Genomic DNA, 13577 nt, shown 5'->3' on the forward strand with positions numbered 1-13577 from the left:
TTAATAACCCTCTTATGCAACATTTATATAAGATATAAAATAGCCATCTGTAGAAAGAAAATACTTCCTGCCATAGTTCCCTCTAAGCTGAGCAGTGAGCAATCGCTCACTTAAAAATCATCATCAACTCACAGTTTTCCAAACCTGCCCAGAAGCCGAGAGGGAAAGAGTGAGAGGGAAGGAGAGAGAGAGGAAGAGAGGAAGAGAGAGAAACAGATAGAAAAAAGAGAGGAAAGAAAAGAGAAAGAAAAAGAATGGGAGTAAGGAAGAGAGAAAGAAAATCAAAATCTAGTTTGAAACTAGCTCAACTATTTAAGTGGCATTTTGATATTGATAGAATTGCCCTATTATGAGCTCACTGTTATAGACACACAGTACAGTATTTTATTTTGAAATTCTCTGAGGCAAAACAGGGTGGGTTTTTTATTTGTTTGTTTGTTTGTTTGTTTGTTAGTTAGTTGTTTGTTTATTTATTTATTTATTTATTATTTTTGTGCCACCCAGTCCCAAAGGGACTGCCGCTCAGACACTATACGCTGACCATTTCAATAGCTACTTCTGTTCAGTTTTCTCAAAAGACACCGTACAAAATAATACTATAGAGGGATATAGCATTGCTTCCAGCTGTACGGATTCAGCTCCAGTGATCTTAGAAGCCGATGTCTTAGAAGAACTTGAACGATTAAAGATAAATGAGGCAATGGGTCCAGATGGCATCCACCCCAGAGTTCTTAAAGAACTCAGATCTGTCATTACTACCCCTCTGACTGATTTGTTTAACCAATCCTTGTTAACAGGAGAAGTTCCTGAGGATTGGAGAATGGCCAGTGTTGTGCCTATTCACAAGAAGGGCAGTAGAGAAGAAGCTGGTAACTACAGGCCAGTTAGCTTGACATCAGTTGTAGTTAAAATGATGGAGACTCTACTCAAAAAGAGGATAAATCAGCACCTAAAAAACAATAACTTATTGGACCCAAATCAGCATGGCTTTACTGAAGGCAAATCATGTCAGACTAATCTCATTGATTTGACTATGTCACAAAGGTGTTGGATGAAGGTGGTGCCGTGGATATTGCCTACCTGGACTTCAGCAAAGCCTTTGATATGGTTCCACATAAAGAGCTGGTAGATAAATTAGTGAAGATTGGACTTAATCCCTGGATAGTTCAATGGATTTGCAGCTGGCTGAAGCATAGATATCAGAGAGTTATTGTTAATGGCGAGTATTCTGAGCAGAGTCAGGTTACAAGCGGTGTGCCACAAGGGTCTGTTCTGGGTCCTATTCTTTTTAATATGTTTGTGAGTGACATAGGGGAAGGTTTGGTAGGGAAAGTTTGCCTATTTGCCGATGACTCTAAAGTGTGCAATAGGGTTGATATTCCTGGAGGGGTCTGTAATATGGTAAACGATTTAGCTTTACTAGATAAATGGTCAAAGCAATGGAAACTGCAGTTTAATGTTTCCAAATGTAAAATAATGCACTTTGGGAAAAGGAATCCTCAATCTGAGTATTGTATTGGCAGTTCTGTGTTAGCAAATACTTCAAAAGAAAAGGATTTAGGGGTAATGATTTCTGACAGTCTCAAATTGGGTGAACAGTACAGTCAGGCGGTAGGGAAAGCAAGTAGGATGCTTGGCTGCATAGCTAGAGGTATAACAAGCAGGAAGAGGGAGATTATGATCCCGCTATATAGAATGCTGGTGAGACCACATTTGGAATACTGTGTTCAGTTCTGGAGACCTCACCTACAAAAAGATATTGACAAAATTGAACGGGTCCAAAGACTGGCTACAAGAATGGTGGAAGGTCTTAAGCATAAAACGTATCAGGAAAGACTTAATGAACTCAATCTGTATAGTCTGGAGGACAGAAGGAAAAGGGGGGACATGATCGAAACATTTAAATATATTAAAGGGTTAAATAAGGTTCAGGAGGGAAGTGTTTTTAATAGGAAAGTGAACACAAGAACAAGGGGACACAATCTGAAGTTAGTTGGGGGAAAGATCAAAAGCAACATGAGAAAATATTATTTTACTAAAAGAGTAGTAGATCCTTGGAACAAACTTCCAGCAGACGTGGTAGATAAATCCACAGTAACTGAATTTAAACATGCCTGGGATAAACATATATCCATCCTAAGATAAAATACAGAAAATAGTATAAGGGCAGACTAGATGGACCATGAGGTCTTTTTCTGCCGTCAGACTTCTATGTTTCTATGTTTTCCGCCCACCCCCCAAAAAATTAGAGGGAACACTGCTTCCTGCACTATTTAACAAGATATAGCATTGAACCCATGTTTCTGCTAATGAATTCATAGGCTGTACAAAACTACCAGAAAACTAAACATACCACAGCAAGATTAAAACGTTTTCATGCTGTCTTATAATTCTTTAATTTCATAATTATTTATGAAGTTACAGCATTAATACTCCTTGCCTTTGATAAAGTTGATTGGGAGAGAGAATTTATGTTGAGCAATGCAATGATTTCTTTGTTTTTGGCTATTAATGTAATAAGAACCCACACATAAATCATGATTTATGGTGTTATCTGAGATATGAAGCTGTTAGTTGTGAATTGATAAACCATCCTTAAAGCACCATAAGGTAGCACTATATGTAAATTTGGTTGTTGAATGTGGGAAAAGAAGACAGGTCAGGGTGCTGAATGAGGATGCATCACCTCATAATCTTATAGATCATCTTCATTCTGACCCCTGAAATATACCTAAGAAATTGGGGATCACAACACACTATTTTTTATTTCAAAAGCAGGATCTCAGTTTATTTATGTATGTTACAGTGCTATGCATTACAGAGAAAATAAATGTCAAATTTGATTCTTTTTGCAACTTTTAAAAAACTTTTAGAAATCTTTTTAAAGTTTAGTCCCTGTTATACATTATGAATCTATTTCTAATTAAAACCTGATATTTGCAAACTTACATTAAAGTTTTCCCAAGGTCTAAGAAAAGTTCATCATTAATAGCTTATATACTTATGTGTAATGTTTTGCCCTCTTAGTAGATATTTAACCTTCATTTGTAATATTAAACATATAAAGACAAATCCAATTTTTCATAATTTTAAAGTTTCAAGACTGGCATCTTACCAAAGACATATCAATTAACCGTTATAAATGTTTGCATATTGTTCTCTGAATCATAAATATACTGCTCAAAAAGGGAACACTCAAATAACACATCCTAGATCTGAATGAATGAAATATTCTCATTGAATACTTTGTTCTGTACAAAGTTGAATGTGCACAACAGCATGTGAAATTGATTGTCAATCAGTGTTGCTTCCTAAGTGGACAGTTTGATTTCACAGAAGTTTGATTTACTTGGAGTTATATTGTATTGTTTAAGTGTTTATTTTTTTGAGCAGTGTACTTACAAAAATATTTCCAAAAGAAAATATCATGCTTAATAATAGAGCTTTAATGGATTTTCATTTTAGTACCGTGTTTCCCCGATAGTAAGGCAGTGTCTTACTATCTTTTTACCCCCAAAAGCCCCACTGTGTCTTACTTTGGGGGTATGTCTTACATTGTCCCGGGCACCGGGGCCGGCTCGTCTTCGGGCGCGGGGAGCTGCCGGAAAGGAGGCAGGCGAAGGAGGGCGCCTGACCGCGCCACTCACCTTTCCGCTCGCCTCGGAGCCGATCGGCCTCACTGGCCGCTTGCAGCTGAGCCTCGGCAGGGGAAGAGGCGGTGGCGCCGCAGCGAGCGAAGGCGAGGGGCGCGCAGGGAGCTGCCGGAAAGGAGGCTGGTGAAGGAGGGCGCAGCTCCGGCCGCTCGCCTCGGAGCCAATCGGCCTCGCTGGCCGCTTGCAGCTGAGCCTCGGCAGGGGAAGCGGCCAGCGAGGCCGATCGGCTCCGAGGCGAGCGGCCGGAGCTGCGCCCTCCTTCACCAGCCTCCTTTCCGGCAGCTCCCTGCGCGCCCCCTCGCCTTCGCTCGCCGCGGCGCCACCGCCTCTTCCCCTGCCGAGGCTCAGCTGCAAGCGGCCAGCGAGGCCGAGCGCCTCCGAGACGAGCGGAAAGGAGGCGGGCGAAGGAGGGCGCAGCTCCGGCCGCTCGCCTCGGAGCCAATCGGCCTCGCTGGCCGCTTGCAGCTGAGCCTCGGCCTGGGAAGCGCCCAGCGAGGCCGATCGGCTCTGAGGCGAGCGGCCGGAGCTGCGCCCTCCTTCACCAGCCTCCTTTCCGGCAGCTCCGTGCGCGCCCCCTCGCCTTCGCTCGCCGCGGCGCCACGGCCTCTTCCCTTGCCGAGGCTCAGCTGCAAGCGGCCAGCGAGGCCGATCGGCTCCGAGGCGAGCGGCCGGAGCTGCGCCCTCCTTCACCAGCCTCCTTTCCGGCAGCTCCCTGCGCGCCCCTCGCCTTCGCTCGCCGCGGCGCCACCGCCTCTTCCCCTGCCGAGGCTCAGCTGCAAGCGGCCAGCGAGGCCGAGCGCCTCCGAGACGAGCGGAAAGGAGGCGGGCGAAGGAGGGCGCAGCTCCGGCCGCTCGCCTCGGAGCCAATCGGCCTCGCTGGCCGCTTGCAGCTGAGCCTCGGCCTGGGAAGCGCCCAGCGAGGCCGATCGGCTCTGAGGCGAGCGGCCGGAGCTGCGCCCTCCTTCACCAGCCTCCTTTCCGGCAGCTCCGTGCGCGCCCCTCGCCTTCGCTCGCCGCGGCGCCACAGCCTCTTCCCTTGCCGAGGCTCAGCTGCAAGCGGCCAGCGAGGCCGATCGGCTCCGAGGCGAGCGGAAAGGAGGCGGGCGAAGGAGGGCGCAGCTCCGGCCGCTCACCTCGGAGCCGATCGGCCTCACTGGCCGCTTGCAGCTGAGCCTCGGCAGGGGAAGAGGCGGGTGGCGCCGCGGCGAGCGAAGGCGAGGGGCGCGCAGGGAGCTGCCGGAAAGGAGGCTGGTGAAGGAGGGCGCAGCAATAGTATTTGTCTAGTTTTTTCCCCCTTTAATTCCTTTTATACTACCGTGTTTCCCCGAAAGTAAGACATATGTCTTACTTTCGGGGTATGGCTTATATAAGCCGACCCCCCTGAGACCCCCCATATGTCTTACAATCGGGGGGGTCTTACTATCGGGGAAACACGGTAGTATGTCATATTTTTCCCTATATGTACAAGAATCAGAGGTGAAATGCTACCAGTTCAGACCAGTTTGAGCATACCAGTTTGCTGAGTTGGTAACAATGGCTGGCTGGCCACAACCTTGAACTGGTCCCTGGTCATTGCTCATTTGCCCTGTCCCATCCAGTCTCTCCTTTGCAGTTTGCTTGCCTTGCCTAATACTTTTCAGAGGTCTGATATTGTTCTATGTACAATCCTTGTTTGACTGATCGTATGTAATATTCTAATTTTCTGAGATGGGGGATTTGGGGTTTTCATGAGCTGTACCCCATAATCATCACAATTATGACAAATCACACCTTGAACTGTGTTGCCTTGCCTGTAATAAGTCTCTCTCATATATTACGTTTCACCTTTTAAATTGCATTACTGAAATAAATGAACTTTTGCACAATATTCTAATTTTTTGAGTTTTACCTGTAACTGCATTTATAAAAGAGAGAACCTGATCCAAAAATCTGGGAACATTCTTGGCAAACAGAGGCAGAGCCCTTAGTTTATGTGTGACAAATCATAAGAATGGGTACTCAGAGCTATTTCTTCACTGAAAAGGAAAGTTTGTATACATTGAATCTCCTCTCAATATCCCTTGAAGTAGAACCAGTTGTTTTGTGAGGGGGACAAGAACTTCATAAGGCGAAAATATGTTTCTGTCTATTATGATCAAAAATTGGAGCATCATATGTTCCCTGAAGCATGAACCATAGCCTTGATATATTATTTTGGTATGCTGCTTTATAGTGTGCATGTACAGTATTTATCTGAATGTATACAAATATGCACACACATACACAAAGTAGCATTTAAAAGTTGTATTTGGCTTTGCAACAACAACAACCACGACAGAGGAGCATACTATTTTCACAAATTTTAGAAAAGCACTATCAAAAGCAGAGTTTAATGTTTCTAGCAGAAAAGTAGTATTATATTATTAGCTTCTAAGCATAATTTCCTCATTTATTCAATACAATAATCATCATAGGTACTCGTGGATAAGCCAAAAACGTTAGGTGCCAAAATGGATTTAGCATATTCTCAAATAGGCTTATCAGTGATGGTGAACATTTTTCCCTCAGGTGCCAAAAGTGTGCACACAGACGCATGGCCACACCGATAATCCAATGCCCTCGTGCCCCACCCCCTGCTGTTTCACCCACCCACCCCACATCCATCTCCTATTTTCCAACTTTCGGTTGTATTTCCTGTATATACTATATGTAGTTCTTTATGGTTTACAATCAGGCTAGTTAATGGGAAAGCTATATTCACGTAATGACGGTATCGTTTATTTAACAAGTACGGTGATTCACTTAATAACCATGACATAAAAGACTGTAAAACTTAGCATGACCCATTTAATAACTGTCTTTCTTATCAATGGAAATTCTGGTCCCTATTGTCATACATCAAAGACTATATGTAACGTTTAAGCCCATCTGTGGATAAATATTTAACCAAAATACCATAAAAAATCCAGGTTGGCTTCTCTACGGGTGGCACATTTTTCATGGTATTTTGGTTAAACATTTGTGGGTCCGCTGATCCACAGATGGGCTTATATACAAGTATACTGTACATATACTGTGCATGTGTCAGTAAAAACATGAAGTACCTGAACAGTGAGTTTCTAAATGTTTTGAGAGATGTCTTGTGTACTATACATATTTATGCAATAAGTGACAGTAACTCCAATAAACATCCACAGGGTAAGGCCAATTTTAGTGGCCATAAACTGGTGCAACTTCTAAGACAGCAGTAGGTGTACCTTGTATGATTGTGGCCATATTTAATGTTCTTTGAGACAGCCATATTATATGAAACAAGTTTGCAAAATCAGCAGTCATGTGATAGTCACATACATATATACGGTAAGCAAGATCAAGACTTTATTTGAAAGCAGGGTCCTTCCGTTTTTTTATTGTTGTTAGAAATTTATTTTAGAACTTTTACCATATTTTGTAAGATTTGCTCTTCAGAATGCCAGGAAGCCATGCCATCAGATTTCTACAACTATGTTTTTTTTAAAAAAAAGAGTCCAAGGCCATAAAACAAGTGTCAAGGCCTTACAGTGTTTTTACCCTGTTCTAAAACATCACAATATTATAGGAAAATATAGGGAACAAACAAAGCAAAATTTATCTGAAATGGATTTTATGTAAAGATTATTCTTATAAAAGCATTAGACATTTTTTGTATAGCACAACTACAAGTTACATAGTATAGTTACACGTACTGGAAAATGTAGTATGTTTAGGTACAAATAAACTACTGGTAACCAGAAATATTTATCTTTTTTTAAATTAAAAAAAAATCTGTATCACAGTTAAAGATGGAGTCCCCAGATCTACATTTTACCTAGGTCACTGCATTATAAAATCTCTGTCTGAGATTTTAAAATAATATTATATAAAATATAATAAAATTAAAATTGTCTGTTCAGATATCCAACATTTAAGGGGTCTTCAGAACATAAATTCGAAAATAGTAGAATAGCATCAACTGCAGTTTCTCCAGTTTTACCTTTCCCACGTTCTGCCTCAAAAGTGATCTGATAAAAGGAAACAAGAAAGTAATAATGAAGTTAGACTATCTATAAGGGATGGGATAAAATAGATGACATAGAATTTTGCTATCTTTTGCATCATTATTAATTCATTATAAGAATCTAAATCCTACATAATGAACTACAATTATTTTATGGGATAATAGAATAATAAATGCTCAATTTAAATACTAAGGAAGTTTATTGGCAGCTATTGCTTGAAGGCATTCTTTCTTTACTTTAGATTGTTATCTTCTGCTAAAGGAGGGGGAAGAAATTCTATAATTTTGACAAAGCTATATAGGATGGTTGCAGTACTTCTGAGATTCAGATACTGCAATTATGCTGGATAGCCAGATATAAGCAATAACCTGCCCTCATGAAGGAATATTTCCAATAGGGTATTAAGGCATTTCAAAAGCATACCACAGCCTTTGTGAACTAGTTTGACTATCTAACAATAAAAAAGAAAAAAACCCTGATTATCTCATACAACTGTAAGTATCCCTGAATAATAACTGAAGTTTGTCCTACTTGAATGTCTTTGAATCATCTGATTGGTTTTTCTCTCTTTCATCAAGACTACTTCCACAAGTTAAGTACGTATTTGGATTACATTAACAATAATTCACAATGAAATTTTAGAAAACACACATCTAAAGCATTCACAAAATAATGATCATTAACAATTTACTTACCGGTATACTGTATTATAATTCACATTTATTTTCTGTTCCTGTTACAATTGATTTAGTCAATCTTCCTGCTGAAGTTCGTTTTCAAATATGAGAGGCCGGGCGAAATGGCGGGAACCAACTCAGCTCCCCCATCAGCTGGGGCGTTCCCCGCGGTAGTGCGGGAACGCCCCAGAGCAATCAGTGGCTGCTCGGGCATTCTGGGAAAGCCGAGGGGCGGGGCGTCTACCCTTTATCAGGGCTTGCTTGCCCCCCCCGGCTTCCTCTTGCCCCCGAGCTCGCCACAAAATGGAGCTCGCCTCCTTCGTTGGATCGCCTCTCCTTCTTCATTGCCGGCAGCGCGCAGCACGGCGCCTAGAAGAACTTCGATGATTCACTTTTTTCCCGCACGGTTTGCTTGCTTGGGGAAAGGGGCGAGGTGGTCAGATGGCTGGCATGGGCCGATGCCCCCCCCCGCAACCTTGTTTATGTAGCAGCAGGGCGCGCAGGGGCTTTGCCGGCTTGCCTGCTTGCCTGCTGGGATCGCAGTTTCATGGCCTGTGGGTCCGCTCGGGCAGGTGATCAAGGGCTCTCACGGCCCGGCTGACAATGCACCAGAGTGTTTCGGTGCCGGGCAACCAAGGCGAGCGCTGGGGAGTGAGTAGCGGCAACGGGGAGGCCTTTTTTCCCTTCCCCCACGTGATTTGTCTTTCTCCGCCGAATTCAGTGGTCTCGAGCGGGCCGCGTGCAGGGCGGCACTGGGGGGGCCTGCCGCATGGTGAGCCACTCACACCCCCTGTTCCCAGCATGGCGCTTCGCGCCTAGCTTTGCTTTCACGGGGGAGGGGTGGTAAGTCTGCTTAAAGCATGCTCCTTTTTATGCTGGCCGACGGGGGACGTCTGGGGTCGCTGGCCGCTGGCCCGATCATAACAGGGGCCGCGCTCCGGTGATCAGAGGAATCGGCGAGGCCGACCTAGGGAGCAATAGTTATTAAAGTGTCTTTTCTTGAACACTGTTGGTTGGTCTAGTGGGGAAGAGGCTGGTCCATGACCCCGGGGTGCTGATGCCTTTTAGACCCGGACTGGACGGATACAGTTTGAGTTTTAACACTATGATCCAGTCTGTATTTAATTGGCACGCTATTTGGCTCAAAGGGATGTATTTTATAGTTTGAGCAATAAATGGCGGAGTTAAAACGTTTCAGTCTATGCGAGTTAGAATAACGGAATTGATGGGAGATTAAAATGGATAAACCAAAATGCCTTAATTTATTTAAGTTGGTTTACTTGAATTGATTGAGCATAAAATGGCGGAATTGAAATGTTTCAATCTTGTAAAGTTAAGTATACTTGAATTGCTTGGGATAAAAATGGACAAATTAAAACGATTTAATTTATTTAAGCCGGTAAACTTGAATTGATTGAGCATAGAAGGAATGAATCAAAATGATTTAATTTATTTAAGTCAGTATACTTGAGTTGATTGAGCATAAACTGAATTTATCAAACGATTTAATTTATTTAAACTGGTATCCTTGAAGTGGTTTAGCATAAACTGATGTGTAAAAACAATTTAATTTATTAAGTCAGTATAGTGAAATTGATTGAGCTTGAATTGAATTATTAAAATTTAATCGATTTAAGTCAGTAGATTTTGATTGAGCATAAAATGAATGAATCAAAATGATCTAATTTAATTTAAGCTAGTGTACTTGAATTGATCCTAAGAGGAATGAATTAAAACGAGTTAATTTATTGAAACGATTATATTCGAATTAGTTGAACATAAAGTGATTTGTAATAAAAATAAAAAATGATTTAGGTTATTAAGTCAGTGTATGGGAATGGATTGTGCTTAATGAATTATCAAAATGATTTAATTTATTAAGTTAATATATTTGAATTGAGTGAGCTTAAAATGAATTAATTTGAAATTAAAGTAATTTACTGGGAGGGCACAACACATGGGTTGTGATATGACAGCGGTGGTGGTGGGGCAAGCTCCCCCCCTCTGCCCGCCCCACCAATTCCACAGGGCAATGTGAGCATCCCTTTAAGGCAATTTTTAGTGTACACAAATTTGGAGAAGTAAGGCTCCTGTACGCCAGTTAAATATTGGGTTAGGCCAAACAAGCTACTAGGTTATGAGCATTGGTTAGAACGAGATACTGTATATAATTGAGCCATAATGTGGTGGACATAGAAATGGTATGGGGATTAAAAATTTCATATTCGGAAATGCTTTTCAGCAGCCCGGTCTCAGTACCATTTGATAACAGTTCTTTCATACCCAGTGGATAATGGTGCCCTCCTATGGCATTTTCTCACAAGAGGGACAATAACAATCAGGGATAGTAGCCATGAAACCAGGTTAGGTGGTGTTTGAGCAACTGGATCTATGGAAAGACTGCTTTGTCAGTGAGAATGGCTTGTAGTGATCAAAAGACTGTAGCATTACTATAGACCTTGGCCCCTTTTGTTCATCATAGCTTCAGGGGACTTAGCTGGCTTCTGACAGCAACTTTGCAGTTAAAACCTTGGCTTCTGCTCATAAGCGGGTTTAGAAGAAACATGATGAGGGTTTTCTACTACTTGGGAGGCTGTTAATCTTTATTACACTTTTATCAAACATTATAAATCTCTGCACTTCATTTGGAACAGCGCTGCTGAATATAAAGGATTTGTTTCTTCCTATGTAAGGATCTCCTACCGAGAGCACTGTGCAGAAATATATCTTGGCCTTTCTTTGAAGCACTGTGGAATGGGGACCTAAGAAGCTGTTTGGCAGACAGGTCTGGCATATGTTTCTTTACCACATTGAAAATAGCAATTAGGTTATTGGGCGGTAAGTAAATATAGCCTCATGCTGCTCCCTTACCCTCAACTTAAAATAAATAAATAAACAATTGCTCTCACGCTTTAATAAGGGTTGACAGTGTTGATATAAACTGTTATGGCAGGTGGAACATAAGTGAGCTATGTTCTACACCTTACATAGTAAAATTTGCTTATTAAAGCTTTTGTTGAGAATATATACATGTTATCAGGCCAGAGGTTTACTTTGTATGTTTTCCTCTTCACTTTCAAGTTGGCTTAATGGCAATCCTCCTGGTCAAATATCCCCCCCTTTTTCCTGAGGAATTATCTTTGTTAATTTTATGGCCATACTTAACTAGTGATGTACTGCACTAAGGGATTACTTGGTAACAAGGTTTTTATGTGCTTGCTCCTGGGTATTTTATTGTTATTATTATTATTATTATTATTATTACTACTACTATTATTATTATTATTATTATTATTATTTTCATGATGTGCTGGATCCTGGAGCAGTTGCGAATGGAAGTCATTATGTCTCTGTGAATGGTGCTACTAATATTCTGAATTTTGCCACATTTCCAAATGTAAAGTTATTGTACTGAAGGCTATAACAGTACAGGTGCAGTTGGTAGCAGGCCTTTTTCTGTACCAACAAAACTGAAAGATACTATTAATACCATAACTACAGCCTGCAGATCCCCATGTCATTACCATGCTGAAGGTTGGAAATCTCCTAATTTCTGGTTAATCCCCTCATGAGTAAGACAATGAGGAACCGGATTGTGGGGGCAATAGCCTGGCTCTGTTTGAAAAGTGCTATTGCTGAAATGTTGTGAGCCGCCATGAGTCTAAGGAGAAGGGCGGCATAAAAATCGAATAAATAAATAAATAAATAAATAAATAAATAAATAAATACATTAGTCAGTTTATCTCAGCCCCTTTAGTTTGTTCATAAGAAATGGTGTAGTCACTTACTGGAATGGGGGGCTTGCAAGAATGCTAAGCATTGAGGTCATCTGAATCAAATTCACGCTTGAGTTGATTTTAGCTTAATATGAGTTATTAAGCATTATATTAATTGTTTTAGTGAATAATAATTTAGAAAATGTTATTATCATAAACAATATTGAAGTCGTGGTGTCAGGATGGTACCATTAATATTATGGTTATATTGATTAAGTCATGTTGGTAAAGCTAACCCATGCGCTAACGGTAAAGAAAGCATTGGCATGGGCCTTTGCTTATCTTCATAAATTTCTTGCAATTATTCTACTCCCTGGGTGAGCAGGCAGGGCCACAGAGCATATTGGCTAATCTCCCTGGCATTTTAATGCTGGAGGAAGAGTATTATGATTGCCTGAGAGGAATACAGGAACATGGGTCTGTGACTATGATGTACAGCTGGCCCATTGGTGGAGTGAAGCGAGACAGCAACAGGAGGCCCAGTCCGTTAACAGGGAGTATGTGTGCATGGGCAGGCGGTTGGCAGCCACATGGCAAGGCTGGGGCGCAGGGTACCCAGAATTGGTGGACGGCGCCATCGCTCAAGCAATGGAGTGCAGGTTGGACCACATGGTTACATGCCATCATATAGAGGCAACAGGTGGGCTTAGCTCTCCTAACAAAAGACCTCGGTGTCAAACTATTTGAGGATAGGGGGAATGATCAAGAGATGGTCCAAGGAAAGGACTCAGATTGGGGAGAAATTAGTAAGCCGCTATACATTACCCAGTTTTAGGGGCAGTGGGCATTGGATGAGACCCAGATCCTCACCCAACGAGGCAAGGCTGTTTCACATGGCAGCCATAAAAAATGGCCTTTGGGACATTGTAGGTCCGCAAGGTGCTGTCATGATCGCATAGTAGTGGATCATGCAAGGTTCCCTGGGCCAGCAAACCGATGTTAAATGGGGGCTGCGGCAGCTGCGTTGGTTACGCACGGTGGCTGACCAGTAACGCAGATGGTGGATTGATCACTGGCCAGGTATATCAAACAAGGATATATGCCGGGGTATGATGGACTCAGTGCAAGTAAAGCGAGGAAGCCAGGGAATGGTGCATTTTTACCATAAGACAGGCCTCCACTGAATAAATAACAGTTAGGGGCCGTTACAGGAGGATTGGCAGGATATCGGGTGGGATTCCCTCAGCAATACTGAATGCAGGTTTCAACAAGTTCTCAGCAAAGTAATGAATCCGGTGGCAGATGGAAGTCAGTGGCTTTCATGAAGTAGATTCAGAGCACCTGAGTACAAGCGATTTTGGGATCGGGTGGCTAACACTGTCTTTGTATTCTTATCGTTTCTCTAGGTCCTGGTCCTGCTCCACTTTGTTACGTGCGAAGTGCGAAGGAGCTGCCCTTGCGTTGCCCACAGTAGTGAACTGCGGCCACAGCATGGCTTGGTGGCTGAATGTTGAG

General features: G+C 42.4%; 1 protein-coding gene across 1 annotated transcript in view; it reads right to left on the minus strand.

Moving 5' to 3' along the window:
• Positions 1–7546: 7546 nt before the first annotated feature.
• EGFL6 (EGF like domain multiple 6) overlaps positions 7547–13577 on the minus strand; it is a 53905-nt gene continuing 47874 nt past the window's right edge. The window contains exon 12 of the mRNA XM_070751569.1: positions 7547–7672. Coding sequence (XP_070607670.1) covers positions 7547–7672 — 126 coding nt within the window. The remainder of the gene's footprint in view (positions 7673–13577) is intronic.

The sequence above is a fragment of the Erythrolamprus reginae genome, chromosome 4, assembly GCF_031021105.1.
Source record: "Erythrolamprus reginae isolate rEryReg1 chromosome 4, rEryReg1.hap1, whole genome shotgun sequence".
Lineage (NCBI taxonomy): Eukaryota > Metazoa > Chordata > Lepidosauria > Squamata > Dipsadidae > Erythrolamprus > Erythrolamprus reginae.